Source organism: Coloeus monedula (genome assembly GCF_965178545.1).
Source record: "Coloeus monedula genome assembly, chromosome: 3".
NCBI classification, from domain to species: Eukaryota; Metazoa; Chordata; class Aves; order Passeriformes; family Corvidae; genus Coloeus; species Coloeus monedula.
The window spans coordinates 4,790,974-4,809,963 of NC_138783.1; the positions used below are offsets into that span (position 1 = coordinate 4,790,974).

The 18,990-nt window shown below is 39.1% G+C and overlaps 1 protein-coding gene across 3 annotated transcripts in view; it reads right to left on the reverse strand.

Moving 5' to 3' along the window:
* The window catches only part of POU2F1 (POU class 2 homeobox 1), a gene marked incomplete at its 5' end in the record, with an annotated part of 106,918 nt that overhangs the window by 24,556 nt on the left and 63,372 nt on the right, over positions 1 to 18,990 (reverse strand). The window contains 6 exons of one of the 3 annotated variants that reach the window (XM_082277582.1): positions 2,385 to 2,511; positions 8,307 to 8,486; positions 10,168 to 10,287; positions 11,932 to 11,985; positions 14,847 to 14,947; positions 18,298 to 18,369. In XM_082277582.1, the coding sequence (XP_082133708.1) occupies positions 2,385 to 2,511; positions 8,307 to 8,486; positions 10,168 to 10,287; positions 11,932 to 11,985; positions 14,847 to 14,947; positions 18,298 to 18,369 (654 nt within the window). The remainder of the gene's footprint in view (positions 1 to 2,384; positions 2,512 to 8,306; positions 8,487 to 10,167; positions 10,288 to 11,931; positions 11,986 to 14,846; positions 14,948 to 18,297; positions 18,370 to 18,990) is intronic. The other 2 variants (XM_082277583.1, XM_082277581.1) reach the window with 2 other exon arrangements.

Here is an 18,990-nt window from a genome sequence, read left to right on the forward strand (position 1 = left end):
CATCTTCTACAATCTTGTTTAGTGACACTATTCTTCACTTGTTTCCCTCAAAACTCTTCTCATTTTAAAAACAGTGTTTCTCATTTACATGACTACATGGCATACACAAAATATGTAGCGTAGTCTGTAAAGCAAGAAATTTCTTCCAGAATACATAATCTATACACAAATCTGAATTTTCATGTTAGTTATCAAATGTGTACATATATAAATCTCCATGCAGTACCAATGAAGCATCAAAAAAAAAAATTAGAATGCCATTGGTTTTGAAGAAAACTCTATGCTAGTTTCTTCAGAATATTTTTTATTTTATGAAGTTGACTAATGGAGCAATAGGACAAGAACAACATGGAAAAGTCAGCTGCAACAGCAAATAACAAAATGAAAATACACACTTTCTCAATCTTTCTCATAAATAATAATGTACTGTTTGAGATCCTCTAACAATAACCATGAAATACTGCAAAAAAACCATATCAGAAAGTGATATAAGGGGTATTATGACACACATGTTGCTTTATCATTGAGTGCTCATGAAGAAAATGAGATCTATTCAAGCATTTCAGTTTGGAAGGTTGTCACACACTAATGGCCTATGGTCACAATTCAGCATATAAATCTTCCTACGTTTTTGAGCTATTCAGTTGTCCAGGCTGCCCATTACCAGTAAAACATGATGTCTCTAGCTACACTGCGTCACCGATGACAGCAATATGCAGGTCTTAAATTGTACTGAAGAAATAATTTTGCAGTGATGGCCTCTGGAAAAGGTACTATGAAAATCTCATCTAGTACTTATTCTACTTCAGAGATTTTAAACAAACAAGAAAGCCTTGCTTCTCTTCTGTAATGCAAACAACTCTTTTTGGGAGATGAATACTATTTGCTACTCTTAGTTTTCCTTTTTGTAAAGCATCTTCAGAGATATTTTAGAAAACCAGCAGAATTTAGTTGAAAAATGTAGGCAGACGTCAATACCAATGAGTTTTTCAAAACAGTGCTTTTGTGCTTGCTGTTTTCTTAAAAGATTTTATTTTAAAAACAAAAAAAAAACAAAAAAAAAAAAAAAACAAAACAAAACAAAAAACCACCAAAAAACCACCAATCACCTATTTTAAAGAATTCTTGAACTAAATTTTAGTGGTTTGATTTCTTCTAGTACAATATGTTAAGTTTACAAGTTCTGCTTCATTTTAAGAAAACAGTAAGTACACATCACTAAATGCTTCCATGACTAGCCTTTAAGCCATTTTCTACCAGTGCTGGTATAAAATCACTCTTAAATCAAGTCCTATTAAAAGGAAGTTAATTTTGACTAACCCTTTATTCAAATGTGAGAGCATTCAGACAGTAAGAGCCCTTCAGTGTAATGGAAAGCCAGTTCTATCCAAGTCATAGTATGTAAGAAGGAATGATGCATGAAAGAATTGAAAGGAACAGAAGAAAATGAGGTGCAAAGAGCTGCTTTATAGGACAGCCAAGCTCTGCAGGACTCTTCAAGCATAACAGGATTTGCCTTCTGAGCAAGAATCTTTGGATTACCAGACCTGAACAACTGAGTAGAGTTCATGTAGAAGAGAAAGGGGGGAAAAAAGACCATTGGAGTATATCAGCATAAGAAGCCATGGCTAAATGCAGTTTTCCGTGGGCATCAACAAATGGGGTGCAATCAGCACCGTGATGCATGGCAGCCTGAACACATCAGTCCTCAGAACAAAGCTGCTGTACAACATCTTAACTGCTCTGACACAGAACCACCTACCACTGCCTTGTTTGTCTTTGGCATGCAAGTCATACCCCGTGCATTGCCAAAATATTATTTTAAGTGCTGTTACACAAATCCAGCATTCTAGCTCTTTTCCCAAGGTGTTAATTATTATTTCAGTTTATGACAACATTCATTGTATGCTCTTTAGGCTTAAGTACTTCTCCAGACTCCCACATGGACTTTTGATTTTGTCATCTTTTTCCAGTCTGTCCTGGTTTTGACCAAGAGAAGAGGTAATTTTCTTCTTAATAGCTGGTACAGTGCTGTGGTTTGGATTTTGGATGAAAACAATGTTGATAACACACTTATGTTTCACTTAATGCCAAGCAATATTTACAGAGTCAAGGACTTTTCAGCTTCTCACACAATGCACCAGCAAGCAGGCTGGGAGGCACAAGAAGCTGGTGGGGGACAGAGCCAGGACAGCTGACCCAAACTGGCCAAAGGGATATTCCACACCATGTGGTCTCATCCTTAGGATATAAAACCAGGGGGGAAAAGCTGGCTGGAAGCCACTGCTTGGGAGATGGCTGGGCATTGGTATGAACCACCTGAGTTTCACTTTGTCCCCTAAAAAAGCCATGTATGATTTGCTTTTCTGGCAAGGAGCACTTACCCTGCTGCCCCTGCGGCGTTTGTGAGATGATGAACTGTGCTGGCTGCAAGTTGGTTGTTGGATGCACCAACACAAACTGTTGCAGGTTGAGATTCTGCTGCTGAAGCTGCTGCAAGTGCTGCAAATCCTTAAGGAAACGGGAAGGGGAAAAAAAAAAAGAGAGAGAAGACAAAAAAAGAAAATGGAAAAAAGAAAAAAAAAAAGAAAAAGAAAAAGAAAAAAAAAGAAAAAAGAAAAAAGAAAAGAAAGCTGTGTGTTAGACATTTCAGTCAGCAATGATTCCCAATATAAGATTTCCTATCAGCCAGTTATGCTCTAACATTTAGAGGTAAAAAGTGGATGTCAAACACAGCAGTCCTGCTACTGAACATCCTTTAGAATGGCAATTTGAATATCACTCTCATTCATAAAACCAAAGTTATTTACTAAATAAACCAGCAAAGTATATCCAGCACAATTCTGCTTTAAAATCAAAACAAAAGAAAACAAACAAACAAATCAATCTCCCTTCCCCCCAAAATTCAGGAGTTTTCAAATACATTAAACTTATCAGCACACAGATTTCGCGAACTTATTTTTTGAGGATGGAACTCTGCTACATATCAAGCATATTAGCTGGGAGCTTTTTTTTTTCGTAACAACAGCTTGCAATTACCATTTGAATCAACAACAGGAAAGCAAAATGCTATGGATTCCTTGTTTGCACTCTGGTTGTTCAGTTCGAATTTCAGAAAGTAGCTAACTCAATAAGTAAATATATTTGATTTGTTCTGAAACAAATTACAATAAGCTTAATAGATATGACTATAATTAAAGGTTAAAAGGAATAATCCAAAACACTGCATTATTGGAGAACCCTACTTTTATGTATTTAAACCATTCAGGACTATTAATTTTCTATAATTAAATGACTGGTCTCAATGTAAAATGTTAATCTCTGAGAAACTGAGTTTTCAAGAAAAATGCTTCAACTTGACATTTAGCTGGAGAATGAAAACATAAAGAACTGCTTAAAAATATTGTTCTCCCTAACTAGCCTTTTTCCTTTTCATCTCCAAACAGGACAATAACAAGAGCAACTGAAATTTAAAAAACACACTGCAAAGTCAGCCAACGTAACAGTGGTAATCCATGAAAACGATCTAAACACGCGTGTCGGATTTTTCCATCTTCCCAGGAAGAACCTGTTTCAACATACTCACCAAGAGGTGGATAAAAGCCTGAATGAAATATTTCCCACACTTGCAACCTCCCAATAAACAAACTAAACCAAGCAGCCAAGAAGACTCTCCCAAAGCTCTGTTTCAGGGAAGTTATTATTCAGGTACCCATTTGCAGAGAAACCCTGTGCAGGTGCAGTGGTGCCAGAAACAGTGCCCGGTATGGCTGCTTGGAGCTGCTCAAGTTCACACAGCCCCAAACACACTCAAGTTCAAGTGAACCAGAGTAACAAAGAGCTGCTCCTTAAGCTGCTCCCTGGACTGATGCAGGTTACTGAGCACTCCCACAACCTCCTCAGCCAGAGGATGGGAAAAACCATTCACTGCCAGCAGCGGAGACAGAGATGAGAAGTCAAGACAGGCTGACAAGGAGAACTTCTTTCTTACACAATGCTGTTATCTGTGACCTTACATTATTTTAAATCTGTTAAAACTAACCAGAAAGTTGCAACAATCTTCTTCTGGAGATGAGGGGTGGGGAATGTCAGAAATGAAGACTAGGGAAAAAAAAATAGGGAGTCCACTGATTTATGAGACCATAGACACGCATTATAAGAAAATGTCTACTTAACCTGCATTACACAGACACTGGCCATCAATCACTTGGGCTACTTGGCCCTGTAAAGTCAAAAGCATGCAGTGTAATAATATGGTAGACAGACACCAGATGGATTGATCAAGCGATGCTCTTTAAGAAACGGAAACTTCCATCTCATAAGAGAATGGGAAAACTCAAAAAGTGCCCATAAGCAAAAAAGTGGTTTTAAAGTCAATAGTATTGCTTGCTTTCAGAAAATTTCTGAAATAATGCAACCATTCCTATGAAATCAAGGCCAATTTCCTTCTTGAAAGAGAGAAATAACTGTTCCAATTTTATCCTGGAACTCCATGTTTCTCATGATTTCATATCCTAATACCACATTGGTCAGAACTGCTACCAAAACCTCTTACTTCTTGATCTCAACACAACATGGATCTCCACTCATTTATTCACTGATTTTCAATGCTCAGCTGGTTACCTCTGCACATCATGCTAACCCTCTGGCTCAGAGGGGGCTCATACTGGAATGGATGTGAGTTAAAAACAGAAATGGAAAGATCCGGGCAAGCAGACTAAGGTTGCTAACACTGGGTGGAAGAAAAGGAAATAAAGAGAGGCTGCAGGATGAAAATAAAGGTAGATAAGAGAGAAAACAGAAACACAAAAGGAAGAGTTGGGAAGACACTGCAGAAGAAAAAATATCAATGGAAGAACAGACAGGTTAAGGACCTCTCCCACCAAAAGCAAACAAATGAAATCACCCAAGATGACCAAAGAGATCTCAGATGATTTAAAGCACCCCCCACAGGAGATGGAGTTACACGCAAGAAAGAATACAAAGAAACAGTGGCAGTGTATCTGTAAGATCAAAGGAGGAGAGCTTTTTGTTTAAGACTATAGTATTCATAACACCGGCTACCCAGCTAAGACATGACAGCTCTTATCATCAGGCTCTTACACTTTAATATGAGAAAACTGTTTTTAAATTGAGGCCTCAGGGATAACTGATATAAGCAATCTTATTCTGTGCATCTGCCTTGGTAAATGGTATGTTGGCTAAGCCTTGTTTAAATACAGAAATATAATTCTGCAACGCAAAATGAAAATGATACCTCCAAGGCTAATCACTGCTAAATAGCCCTTCCAGCCCCTTAAATGCATTTGAAATCCAACTTTATTTCCACCTTGGGAAAGTTTTATTATTTAGTTAATTATACCATTACAATAAATCTCCCAACAGCAACCACATGAACAAACCTGACACTGTTTTCCTACACTGATCTTTCTTCCTCAGTGTTAAAATCTGTATGCTAGCACAAGCACATAGAAAGAGATGCAAAGACTTTCAGGGAGACATGCATGTCTTCTGGTGCTGCCTAGCAATTTAGAAAGATCAAAACAATCCAAATCCTACCTCGGCAGAATAATCTGTCAAGTGCTATGTCTTGGTGTGAGGAAGATTTTTTGTCGTAAAAAAAAAAAATCATCTAAATTTCTAAATTCAATGCCATTATTTCCAATTACAGCTTCAGCACAAACTTAAGCATCTGTGTCATTTTGAGATTTACATCATATAAATACAGAGCACAGATCCTGAAAACAAAGAAGTTTATAAAGAACCCCTTAAGTTGATACACAAATGTTTAGTGTCAACCCTACAGCAGCCCAGGAGCAACACAAGCTCCTCACCAGGCTGCAGCAGCAGAAACCTTACATGAACTGCAGTGCACATTAAAGATCTCATGCTTCTGCAATTAGTTAATTAAAATAAATATGGTAATCCTCCTGCTGCAGAGCCCTGCCAGCTAATCAATTATTCAAAAATCATCAATTAAAACAAACATTCAGCTATTTGTATAATCAGCTATATGTTTACAATAGCAACACAAACAAAGCTGAGCACTGCTTACAAATCCTTGCCAAGATGGATCAAAAAGTATAGTGCTATCTACCTACGAACCTAGACGGTGCATGTTTTCTGTAAGTACCTCAAATTATATCCAACACCTGCACAATTTATGCCCTGCACTTTCATCGTAAGGAGCAGATAACAAGATTCAACCAAGCTCATTTATGTATCAAAATAACCCATCCTAAAAGACATTAATTGTAAATTCAAACATTTAAGTAATTAGAAACATCAGAAAACAAGTACAACTTTAATTTGTTCTGCATGTGGCAACTACATCCTATTTTTCAGAGAGCCTTTAGATCACTCGTGCACAAATCAGACAATGCTGCCTTCAGAAACTCTTATTTGACAGCACATGCCTGATCTTTTCAACTCCTCTCAAACACTCTCTGAAGATTTTCTAAGTTCTGGAGAAAAAGCCAGTACAAAACTAGTAATTGTAAATGCTTCACACATTTTCAGAGCTTCCCACTGGAGTGGGAGAGCAGGATTAGAAACATTTCACACACAGATCCCATTGGTATCCACTGCTTTGGTGGCCTATTTGACAAACATAAGGCCATAAAGTTCACAGTACAGATTTTGTTAATATTAAATTCTAGTCCACCACACTTCAGTGAAGCAGACCTTGCTATCTTAAGCTGCACACCAGGAAGACAAGAAGCCTATGGATTACTTGTATTTAGGTTAAAAGACTCACATCCCATCAAATGGGAGCTCTGTGACAGATGCATGGGAAGATGTTAGAAGCTACGACCAACAACTTCCTTGACAAGGACAATCTCCATTCTCTTCTTGAAATCTGTCTGTATTAGTGCCTACAGACAGTCTCAACAAAGTTAAGGTAGGATCTTGAGAATTACAAGCTTCCTTGAATGCTACATCCTTCAGTCATCTCCATGTCATGTCAGTGAAGAGGAATCCTCTGCTAAAAGAGGTGTTATTTGGTGATATGACTTCTCACAATGCAACAAGAGGTTCACTGGGAGGAATCTCATCAACATAGCAACATCGGCACTGGCCTTTTAAAAACAGGATGGCACCACTCTGGCCTCTCTAAGGACAGCCAGAGAGGTCAGAACTTCTAGACAAACACCACAGAAATTCATCACTTCAGCTAATGAAAACCTGATAGTACAGCCAGGCTATTATTATGTGGACCAGCACAGTAAAGGATTGCACATTTCACCACTGGACTTCACAGACAATCGCGACATTTCCATTCTTGTCCGTAATCAGACTTCATGTTCACTTTTTAGACACTTCATCCCGCTTACATGCAAGAGAAAACAGCCTGAACAGAAAGCATCAGACAGTCTTAAAGAACCTGCTCACTCTAAGAAACAGTAACTTTGAGGATTATATACCCCACACACTTTGCACAGCTGGACTGATCAAACTGGTTATTATGTACCAAGAACCTTAATCTATGGAAAGATGGACCTCAGCATGAGCACGACAATCACTACTCGTAGGACTCAATATATCTAAGCTGCACATTTGATTAGTGTTGTCCACAAGTCTCAGGATTTTCCACACTACATACACTAGGCACACAGTGGCACTGCAATCTCCAAACTGAATTAAGCCAATCCTGGAGCACCCAGGAAGTTCCTTACTGCTTCTAGTAAGCAGAACATCCACAGCAAACAGTTCTTCAGAATTAACAAGACTTTAGTACCAGACCATGGGACTGGACAGATTCCAACACCAGACTCATTCTCCAAGTTCTTCTCCAGATGCACAGGAGTGCCCATTCTTTGTCATTGAACTCTGAGCATTAAACACCTAGCCAAAACAGCACACAAATGGGTCAAGCCAAACTGCTGTTCTTCAGCTCTATCATTTTACTTCTAACAAGCACCATTTGGGCCTCACAAGCATCCTTTGTGATACACAGGCATCACTTCCCATCCACACAGGTCTCAACAAGTGCAATTTCTATGGGCATCTTTCCATACCCCTTTTTCTCCTTTCTCACGCTAACTACAAGGAGGAAAATTCAGAATACACAGCATCTACTCATTCTGGTACAAACTCTGAAGCTCAGTGGAACTGAGGAGCAGCTGGCACACACTCCTTGCTAAGACTATCAAATTTCAACCTCATCATCCAAAGATGCACGAGGAAAGACTAACAATACTCGAGGACTCTAGAAACTCACTGAGTGAGGAACAACAAATTTTATTCGAATGGTGCAATCAGTCAAACCTCTTTTGTTTTCCACCCTCTCAAGCCTCAAGGCTCACCTGTGCAATCTGTATTGGCTGAGATAGAGGGATCTGCGTCATCGGCGTCGCAGCAGAGGCCGAGATGGTGGCACCAGCAGCGCTGTGCTGCTGACTGGCCGAGTGCTGCACTGCAGCCGCCAGCAACTGGGCCTGCGCCTGTTGGAGCAATAACTGTTGCTGGGCTGGCGTCAACGTGAGCTATAAACAATTAGAAAACACAGCCATTAATAATGGGAAGAGCCACTTCAGCTACAAAGTCATTAGATAGCTCAGTACTATGATATTAATCAGGCAACCCTAGGACTATTCTGCTATTCTGCCAAGGGCTCTGGCCTTAAGGAAGGACAGCTGGCTACTCAGCCCAGTGTGGGAAGGAACCAGCCTACCACAGGCCTGACACAAACCAAACTGCACAACCGCCGACATCTGCACTTACTGGAAACTTACTGGAACCTACAGAACCTAACTCTGGTCCTAAGTCTTCTTTGCAACTCTACCAGGAGTTTCAGGCAAAAAGCAATTAAGTAGCAAGCAAAAGAAAAGAATCAGTATTGCCAGGATTTGAAAGGAAATTTACACCCAGCAGAACAGCAAGTGATTAGCCAGATGAATGTGAAGCAGGAATGCTGGCTGTGGCTACTGAACAAACTGATAACACCCCAGCTGCTTCACATTAGCATGAATCCCTGCCATATTCCATCATTTCCATTATGCCCTAAGATATAAGTAAAGAACATGAGCTCCATTTGTTTCTCTCCAAGTCTCCCCATCTGCTTTTTTTTTTTTTTTAATAGAATAGAGTTGGCAACTTTACATCCCTTCCCTTTCCCAAACACATATTATCTCTGTGGAACAGGTGGCAGCAGTCTCTCCTTTACATGTAAATGAATCTCGATGCCCATATTTACTACAACCAATATCTGCATGGGCCTGAAATTTTGAATGTTTCACTACAGCAAACAATCATGAATTAAAACCAGTATTTTTTGAGAATGCAAAAAATAATGAAACATGCCAGGTTTTAACAACACATCGAAACAGTCTCACTTTTAAAACTTTCAATGCTTAACTGAAAACTAAATAGGCTATCTATTTACATACTAACATAAGAGAAGATTTAACAATTGAGCCTGAGATTAAGAAGTCATTTCATGCAAGTGTAGGGCTGACCTAACCTAGCACTTCAAATCATAAACACATTGTTGGAGCAACTGCCCTAAGCTTATTAACACACAAACTCTTATATTACAAAGCTGATTATATGGAAGCAAATTCTTCAACCTAGCCGATTCACAAAACTTGCTCTTTTTTTGCAATGACTGAAAGCCTTACAACAATTCAGAAACACTAGAAAGTCTAAACCAACAATTATGCCATATTTACTCCCAAAGCTTTGCAAAACTCCTCAAAACTGGTAGGTTAAAACAAAAGGGTTGAACAGGCTTAAGAAAAGTACTAATAGAGTTACTTAAAAAGAAATATTTTTGAGAAGAGGAAAAATTAACAATTCCCATAATTTTTGTTCTTCACCCAGCTGTAAGATTTAGTCTTGTTCTCCCATGCCTTATTTTAATATTGAAAAAAAGTTTTAATTCTTCTTCATGACATCAATGACTGTCTCATTTGCACACACAACAGGTTTTAACTTCTTTGCAGATCAAAAAGGGATACTGAGAACAGAGAAAAAGAATTCTTCATTGTCGTTATTGTTTGGATGCAAATACTTTTTGACAAACCCCAAATATTATAGTCTGCTTAATATTTTAGGAAAATATTTTCTGTCACCACCTCCACTGAAGTTTCTCCCTACGTTAAAGGAAATTGCAGTGCCCCTCAGTGACAGCTGTGTGGGACTGCAGCATCCCTGGGTAACTCTTACCCCGGTGATCTGTCCTCCGGCCAGCATGAGCTGGGTCTGGGGTATGGCCGCCTGCACTGAAGGCTGCTGGGAAGGCTGGCTTGGCTGCTGAGAGTCCCCAGATTCTTCATTAGATTTAGACTAGTCAAAAAAAAATACAACTCTTTATAGTGTAAAACAGATGTTAATGTATAACACTGCTATCTCAACACTGCACAATAAAAATCTTTCATCTGCATACAAAAAGCCCTTGGGTTTATTTTAAGAGTGTGTTTAAGCAACGGCTCTGTGTGCCCACCATCTCAGCTACGACTGCTCAAACACGTCTGTAGGTAATGCAGCTTAAACAAAACAAAGAGACTCTCTGGTCTCCTCTAAGTCTCTGACATTATTTTCAGGTCTCATTTCATTTTACGCCATGCAACTGAAGCTGACGCTACCTTTCACCATAAAGAAAGAGAAGGTTGTTAAAATTATTCATTGCCTAAAATCCTGAACAATGGAACGAGGGAAAGGAGATTGTGTTTCCATTTTCTCTATCTCCATCCTGTACCTACCTCTAAGTCATCATACTGTTGGCTTATACAGAACCTTTCTGAAAAATCCTCACAGGTTTCTCTACTTACAGCAAAACATATAATATATACAGTGCTTTTATATACTCAAAGCATTTATTTAATTGAATAACACTTTATTTTAAAAGATTCAAGTTTATTTTGATTTATTTTTGTGGTTTGGTTGTTTGCTTTTTAAACAGAAGAAATTGTGAAGACATGAAGGAGGAAATGCAAGTGCATGAAGAGGGGGAGAGAGTTTTATGATAATTAAAACTGGTTATGCAGAACATTACAATTCTGCATAGATTTGCATATTTTCCACCACCTGTTTTGGGGACTGCAGAGGGGGCTAATTAACATAAAGGCTCTGATTAATTCTGCCAGTCATTGAGCGATAATTACAGCGCAGGACTGTAAACATTCTGCACTGGAGATACAGCCTGTTTGCCAACATCTCTCTCAGGGATGGAAGTTTACCATGGCAACCAAGGCAATTTTCTGCCTCCTTCCTCTTAGAAAGGAAGGTCACTATACCTCCTCTTCTTTCCAAATTGTTATTATGTATAAGTGGGTCCACATTCTATTGCATTTCATGTAATGCACTACCTACGTTCTTTAATAACAAGCAATACTGAAACCGGTTTTCATTAAAACTGCATCCCTTGCCCCTTAATACAGTACAGAGAGGAAGTAGAATGTTAACAGATAAACTGAAGTGCTCAGCATCACAGAAAAGTTTGAAAGCTCTGTTGTCTCATGTACATTACTAAACAACAATTTCTCTGACTTACTTTGAAATCACTGTGTGTTATTTCAACAAGCAGTCGAAACCAGCCACATTATGCAGTTACTGGTACATTATATTCCTATTTTCAATTACTAGAAGTAAGGACAATTTGCAAAGTAATCCTTGCTGTGTGTTTAAAGCAAGTTAATAAACAGAAGAACATGAAATATTCCTGGAGTTTTAAGGTTTTCATGATACTACACCAGACTAAAATTCAACATTAAGTTATGATCACTCCGTGTTTTAAACAGCTCCAGAGTCTGAATGCTTACAAATCCTGAACCTGATTTACAGCTGTAACACTGTTATTCCTTCATATCTATCACTTGCAAAACCAGTCAGACTGAAAAAACAGAGTAATATATCATAGGTTAAGAACTATCTCTACTGATGCTGTTTGGGATGAGAGAAGGATGAGCAGCAGAAGGTAACTCTCTTTACCTGTACATTTAAGGACTGAGCAGCAGCCTGTAAACTTGTTCCAGCGAGCTGGACCTACAACAGTGCAAAAATGGAAATGAAATAATGTAGAATCCACAGAAAACTAACAATGTAAAAAACCCCCAATCTTCCCCACCCACATCCCAACAAAAACTCCCAAGCACAATGCATGCCACTCTAACACCTGAATCAGTGAAATAGGGGTTGTACTCCAGGCTGAAACAGACCTGGTAAGACTCTTCCATGATGTTGTTTATCTACCTCTTACTGAAGGTATCCCTGCCTAAGGATCTAGATATTATCATGGATGGAGTTGAAACAAACCATATTGGGGTGGACAGGCCAACTAGTCCTATTCCTGTTGGAAAAATCCAGACTTCAGGGCAGGGCATTAAGCTCTACTCATCATCATCCTCCTACTCACATTTCAGAATGGGTCTTACCCCAACACTGCACTCACCAGCTTTCTTATTTGAGCAAGCACGTGCACAGCACGGAACCCAGAGCACAACCACTCTCCCTCAAATTAACCCATTCAAGTATTTGCAGCCCTCAGCCACTGAAAAGGAGATCTCAACACAGAGGACCGGAGACACTTTACAAAGGCTGTATCGATTCAGGTATACTTAAAACTGGAATGCAATGTTTGTGGTTAACAGGCCCAAAGAAGGTCTTGTGGGTGAGCAGCAAGGAAAAATGGATGCTTCATAAAGTGAGACTTTTGGAGTGCTTTTTTATGTCTAAGAAGTATTTCCTCTGTACAAAAAATGCTATATTTTCATTTACTGAAACCCATTTTAATCAGTCTCGCCTTGTTTCTACAAGCACCCCTAGTTATAAAGAAGGAATGCTCTGTAATTAATTACCAACACTTTCAAAGGTCAGAGTAACAGCCTGTAGAGAATTCCATCTCTGGCCATGTTTGAAAACCACTGCTCCTTTGAAAACCAGATGACAGGTAAGGATACAATAAAGCAAAGCAAAATGAAGCACTCTTGACTCTAGAAAAAGATGTTCCCACATAAAGAGTCCATATATTTTCAAGCACAGAAAAAATTGCAGCACATGAAATTAATAACTGAATATTTTCAATAGGCAACCTTGGAAGAGTCACCTTGGAAATATCTCCTACTGCTTTAGGTGAACGTACTAGACATACTAAGCATGATCTACATCTAAGCAAACACTCCCAGAAAAGCCCCTCCTCATCAGAAGCAAAATACAGTTTGACACAGCTGACGTAATCTGTGCTTTTAACATGGATTAAGAGTAGAGAATAAACTAAATAACACCACCCTGCCATCCAAATGATACACTCAAAATAATACTTAAAAATTACACAAACACCACATAAAAGACTACAAATGTAAATTGCTTAGGTACAGCCAGCATATTCCTGAAAATCTCTGTGAATGCAATTTGGACATCCCTTTCACCACACAACCAACATTTCCAAATTAGAAATCAAGCTGTACCTGAATGCTGTCTACAGCCTAGTATTTTGCATTAGTCTAGAGCAAAGCACTGTGTGTTAAGGTTGAATAACACCCCACTAACAGCAGCCTCACTAGCAGAGGACAGTTTGACAATAGATTCCCACACACCTGCAGGCAAATAAAGAATACCTGAGATTTTCTTTTGAACCAGATTCAAGAAATGAATCACACTTTGTCAAACATGAAGTTATAAAGATCCTGACAACTGTTTAAATAAATACATTTCCAAAGCAGGATAAAGCACTGTGCTAAACCCAATTACTGTCCTGGGTCAATCTATATAACAAAACGAAGACTAAAACAAACACAGAGAATTCTGCAGAACAGCTGTATCTGTCTCCATGTTAAACACACACTGGCAACCCATGAAAACTAGTCAGCTTCTCTCCACATAAAGGCAGCCTACAACAGCCTATTGGTTCAGCACATTCAAACAGTGGCACTCCCTAGGTCCTATATAAACCAATCTGCTAGGAAAATTGCAATTATGTGACAAGACATGTGGAATGTTCCATACAATAAAACGGCAGTTCAGAGCTCTTAAAAGAGGGCATAAAAGCTTCAGTACTTCAATTATACCACAATAACTGCGCAACCTCAGACCTCAAACATTCAAGGTCATCCAATTAGGTACAGTATTTTAAAGTTTAAACTTGGTGCAGAGGAAGGGAAAGAAATTAGGACATTTGTTTTCATACATCAAGTGAGAACAGATAAAAAACTACAAAAAAATGCCCCTTATACTTCTCTTCACCTAGGGATGCCCCATTTTGCTTCAGCCTGCATCTGAAGTACAGCTTTGATTCCCTAAACACAGCAGCAGCAGAACAGAGGGGTAGTATTAGAAGTCTGAATATCATCTGACAAACAGGTCACTGAAATAACTTTTTCGTAAAAAAAGAAAACCTCACAAAACATAAATGCTTAGTAAGTACAATCAACTTTCTTTCCAGCTAATGTGTAAGAGTGAAGTGTTTTTAACTAGATAGTGACAGTTTTGGAACCTTGGCAGCTGTTAGACCAGTAAAATCCTTTCCTAAAAAATTTAAATTTTGTCTTGCCTTTCAAGATCTCTATTAAGGTTAAAACAACAACAACAAAATAAAGGAACAACATAAAAACCTACTCCAAAACACACCACAAAATTTAGGCATTCTCAAGTCCCCAAAAAAGGTGATTTATAGTTCTCCCAAGGAGGTCTCACCCTATCTTGACACATTCTGCAGCCTAATGCAATCAAGTGAGTGCCACAATCAGGATTTTTTCCCATCCACGCTCTATAACCAGGTGGTATACCCATATTTATGTTCTAATAAATGACTCTCCATCAATCACAGAAAGAGAGAACAAGGAACACAGCAGGGTAGCTGTATTCCCAGCTGCCTGAGTCTCCCCTGTTTGAAATGGGTCTTCTCTTACCTGATGAAGGTGCCCAAGGAAGGCCTGGGCCTGGGCTGTAGAGATTGCTCCTCCGACAGGCACAGGCTGCTTTTGAAAGTCCAGGCCATTTGTTTGCGTGCCTGGAGAAAGAGAGACATTGAAAACTATTAATTATTACTTTTAATAAGTGGAATAAGAATTAACACTCCAAGTTTCCTGCTATTCTCTCAACATTATATAGTAAAAAAGCACCTGAGAGTTACAAGAACTGAATATTTTTAGTGAAAGTGGGGATGCAGAGTCCAGGCCTCATAATAGAGCATTTGTCGGCTGAACAAAACCAATGTCACATTTTCTTTAGCTTCCATCATCTACTCTTTTAAATACCTGAAGATATTGAAAAGATCTGCAGATGTGGCACATAGGGACATGGTTTAATGGTGCACTTGGCAGCATTAACAGTTGGACTTGACAATCTTAAAGGTCTTTTCCAACCTAAATGATTCTATGACCTGTGTTTCTACGTACACTACTATGGCATCACTCTCTGCATGGTTTGAGAACCAAATGGGAGCTTGCTGCTATGATGAAACTGTGTTTCCATTCTCCATGCACCCCCTATCCAGCAGCTGAAGACTATCTTCAAGTTCAGAAAGTACCAACAGCAAGGTTCATATAAGTCACCTTTCCTTAAAGACAGGTAAAATAATACTTGATGAAAATAAAAGCCCCATGTATAGACAGCAGTTATGGGCCACAGGTTTACTCTTTCCAGAATGACACCTCCACATTTCCATTAAAATTTGTTCAGAGGTCTCATTAGATAAGATAACTACCTGGGCTTGCTTCTGCTTTCACCTCTCATATAACTAAAACCTACTTTTTTTTCCCTACATTTTTGCAGTCTTTTCCTAAACTCCTAAACTCTAAAGCCCTAAACTATCCCAAAATAATCTAGGTGTGAGAAGAAAAAGGAAAAGAAAAAAATAAGTGTTTTTTTGTTTTGTTACTACCCACAGTGGTTAACAACAGGAAGGGAGACTCTGAGTGTGTTGGGCTGCAGGGAAATTTCGGGAACAGATGATGCAATCTTTCAAATTGCGTGACTGAAATGAAGCAAAACCAGCTTTAGACTTGCATGTTTACTTGTCATGACAATCAGATTTTGTTCAGGGCCTATGGGCAGGTGTGCATAGTAACTCCTACTTCAAAATTCCTTCAATTATCTACATTCTTTGTCATAAAAACCTAGGTTATCTACTGAGCAAAAGAGTCACAGTTGTTAAACAACAATAGGTGGCTGCTATCCTTGGAAACATCTGCAAAGCAAGCAGGCATAAAATGTGATTAGTAAAATAGACTATCCAATATCTTACACTGCTCTTTTTGACCTACGAACAGCTTACACAGGTAACATTTCCTAGGATTGAGCCACTGTTCAATTAAATACAGATACAATATCAAGTTTCCTACCAACCGTACAAGGTAGCCCTTTGATGCATCTTTGATGGAGGTTCTGTGGGGGAAGACTTGGTCAACTCCAAAGTTTTCAATTCTATGCTTTGGGTCAAGTTTTACAAACTTGAAAGACATACATGCAGCCAAAAATCCATAGACGTGTTAAAAATATTCCAGTTTTAAACTACATCAAATTATTTTGCTTAATGAGTCTAAAATTCCATATTAAAGTGAATGTAAGGACTCTGACTGGTCTGAACTGATCTTGAAGGAATCCAACTCGGTTGCCTTTCTCCAAAGAATGGTATATAATAAGGTCTGCTGGAAAGAAGCAGAAGAATCTCATCTATCTTCATTCTTTCCAGTAAACTTCAGAATTCTCTCCATGTAGAAATCCAAAGGGAATGGAAAAGTGGTTGGGTAAATATATAAAAGTAATTCCTGACAAATAGCTACCATAACTCAAAGGAAACAATCTACCACCTCCTCATCTAAGCAAAGGTTTCGAATTAGTTTTCAATGGTCAGGGAGTGAAAAAAATACAGATAAGAAAACCTACTGTAAGGCAATACTCCTCATTCCAACAGGAAACTTGTGGGGGTTAAAACAAATTATCTGTTTCTGAGAGGACCAGCTGGAGGTCTCACCTTAGGTAAACAGGTGAAGCTGTTCTAGTTAACTATCTTCCAAAAAGAACCTCAAAAAATGATACCATATTAAAAGAGCACTACTGTGCATGTGCGCAGAAGAAATGCTCCAGCTGGCAGTTCTGCTGACCCTTAATACAGAAATCTGAAACAAGCCTCCTAGTTTTGAACAAAGCAAGTTCCAAGACTGAACTTAAAACCTCCCCAACAAACAACTGAGATAGGCACTGAAAAAAATCAACATTTTCTTTAAATTCTCGAAAGACACCAGCTCCCTCTCCCCAGGCCTCCCAAAACCAAATCCAGGGCGAAAAAATCCACATCACACTTGTTCACTCTCTGTTCTACTACTTGCATCTTAAACTTTCTTTGGTGTTTGGAAGGACAATGCCCCTTCCCCTCTGGATGCAGCCTTCATTTTGGAAGGAATGCTACCCTGGTTGCTTGCATTTATCACAGGACGCCTATGTCTTCTGAAGAACAGCAAGGAAAACTGAGTCCAGCATATGAGAGGCCTTGCTTTTCGGGTTTTCAGAAGGATGTGATACCACTCCCACTGAATCAAAGAAATCTGATATGGAGCTGTAAAATGGAGCTGTCAGAAGCAGAATGTCAGCACGTTGTGAGGACATGAAAGGACTAGAATGCCACTTTTGCTCAAGGTAAGACTTAAATACAAAACCCTGTGATGATTAACAGCCATGGCAGATGCAATCACAAGTACCGTCAATTTAACAATCCCAAGTATTCATGTATTTTCCATCTTCATCCCAACTTCCACAACTGCCAGAGCTCACCAACACCAGAAACAGCCCAAAAAGAGTGGGAACTCTCCATCTCCCATCTCTCCCTGTCTTCTTGGTTTCCAACTCCATTGATCCTGTCCTGCCCCTTCTGGTAGTTCACAAGTAGTTTGTTTTGTTTTGGTGCTCTGCCCCCAGCAAGCTGTCGGATGAAACTTCATCCTTACAGTCGAGGTCCAGTGTAACCCAAGCATGTTTAAATTCTGGCACCAATTCAGCCATGTGCTGAGCTACTTCATGGGAGTTAGTCTGGATGAAGACCAATACAGTGCTACTCCAAGGAAAGGAACAGAACACTATGTACTGAACATGGATTATTTTATGCCATCTTGGAATTGTACCTGCAGAGAGTAAACACATGACAAAGCAGAACAGGCAAGGTAAAATTGCACCTGCAGTCAGGAGAACAACTTACTCCCAAAATTCAATCATAATCATCAGACTTCTGCCTGAGTTTGCAAAAAGCATTAGAAAGGAAGAGAAGTGAGGTCTGGGGAGATGTGCAGTAAGGTGCAAGAAAGAACTCAGAAAGGGAAGGCAGCCAAGGAGAAGGAAAATTTCAAAACTAGCTGGATTGGGTACCTGCACTGTGATCTCGGAGACATCTCTCAGCATCACCAATGTATTTTCCCAGGTCGCTCCCTCTTTCCCTCTCTGTTGAAAGAGAGAGAGAGAGATATCCCCAATACTCAGAAATTGTTGTTTCCCTGTCCACATTTCCTAATAACAAGTTTAGCATTGATATTTGCCCAGTTTTAGCAGTTGAAGAATATTTCATGGTCTCTCTCCTATAGACTTCTTTCTTATAGAAACCAGAAAATCAATCTTTGAAAATGAAGCAATGCAAACGAGAATCTTTAGAATCCTTCCAAATCCTACATTTACAAAAACTATTATTTTGGTGCTATGTCAACGCATGTCATAGCAGCACAGTTTCCATAGTCTTTATAACCTTGGCTTTCAGAGTTCTGCATTCACACAGCTCTCACAAGAGAAGATGCATTAAACAAACAAAAAGGTTGAGATGTTTTGGAAAATTTTATGCTGCCTATAAAAAGGAGATCAAAAGGGCTATCCATTTCCTGTAAGACATTCTTCTTACTTCTCCTTTCTCCAGCAGATACTACGTAGACTGTCTACCCACAACTGAAGGCCTGAAAAGATTTCTCTAACTCTGCAATACTGACGACCAGTTGGTCAATCCATGTTCTTATGAAAACAGCCATCCAACAGTTCCTGTACTTGTATGTTTTGGTTGTTGTTTTTAACTGGTCT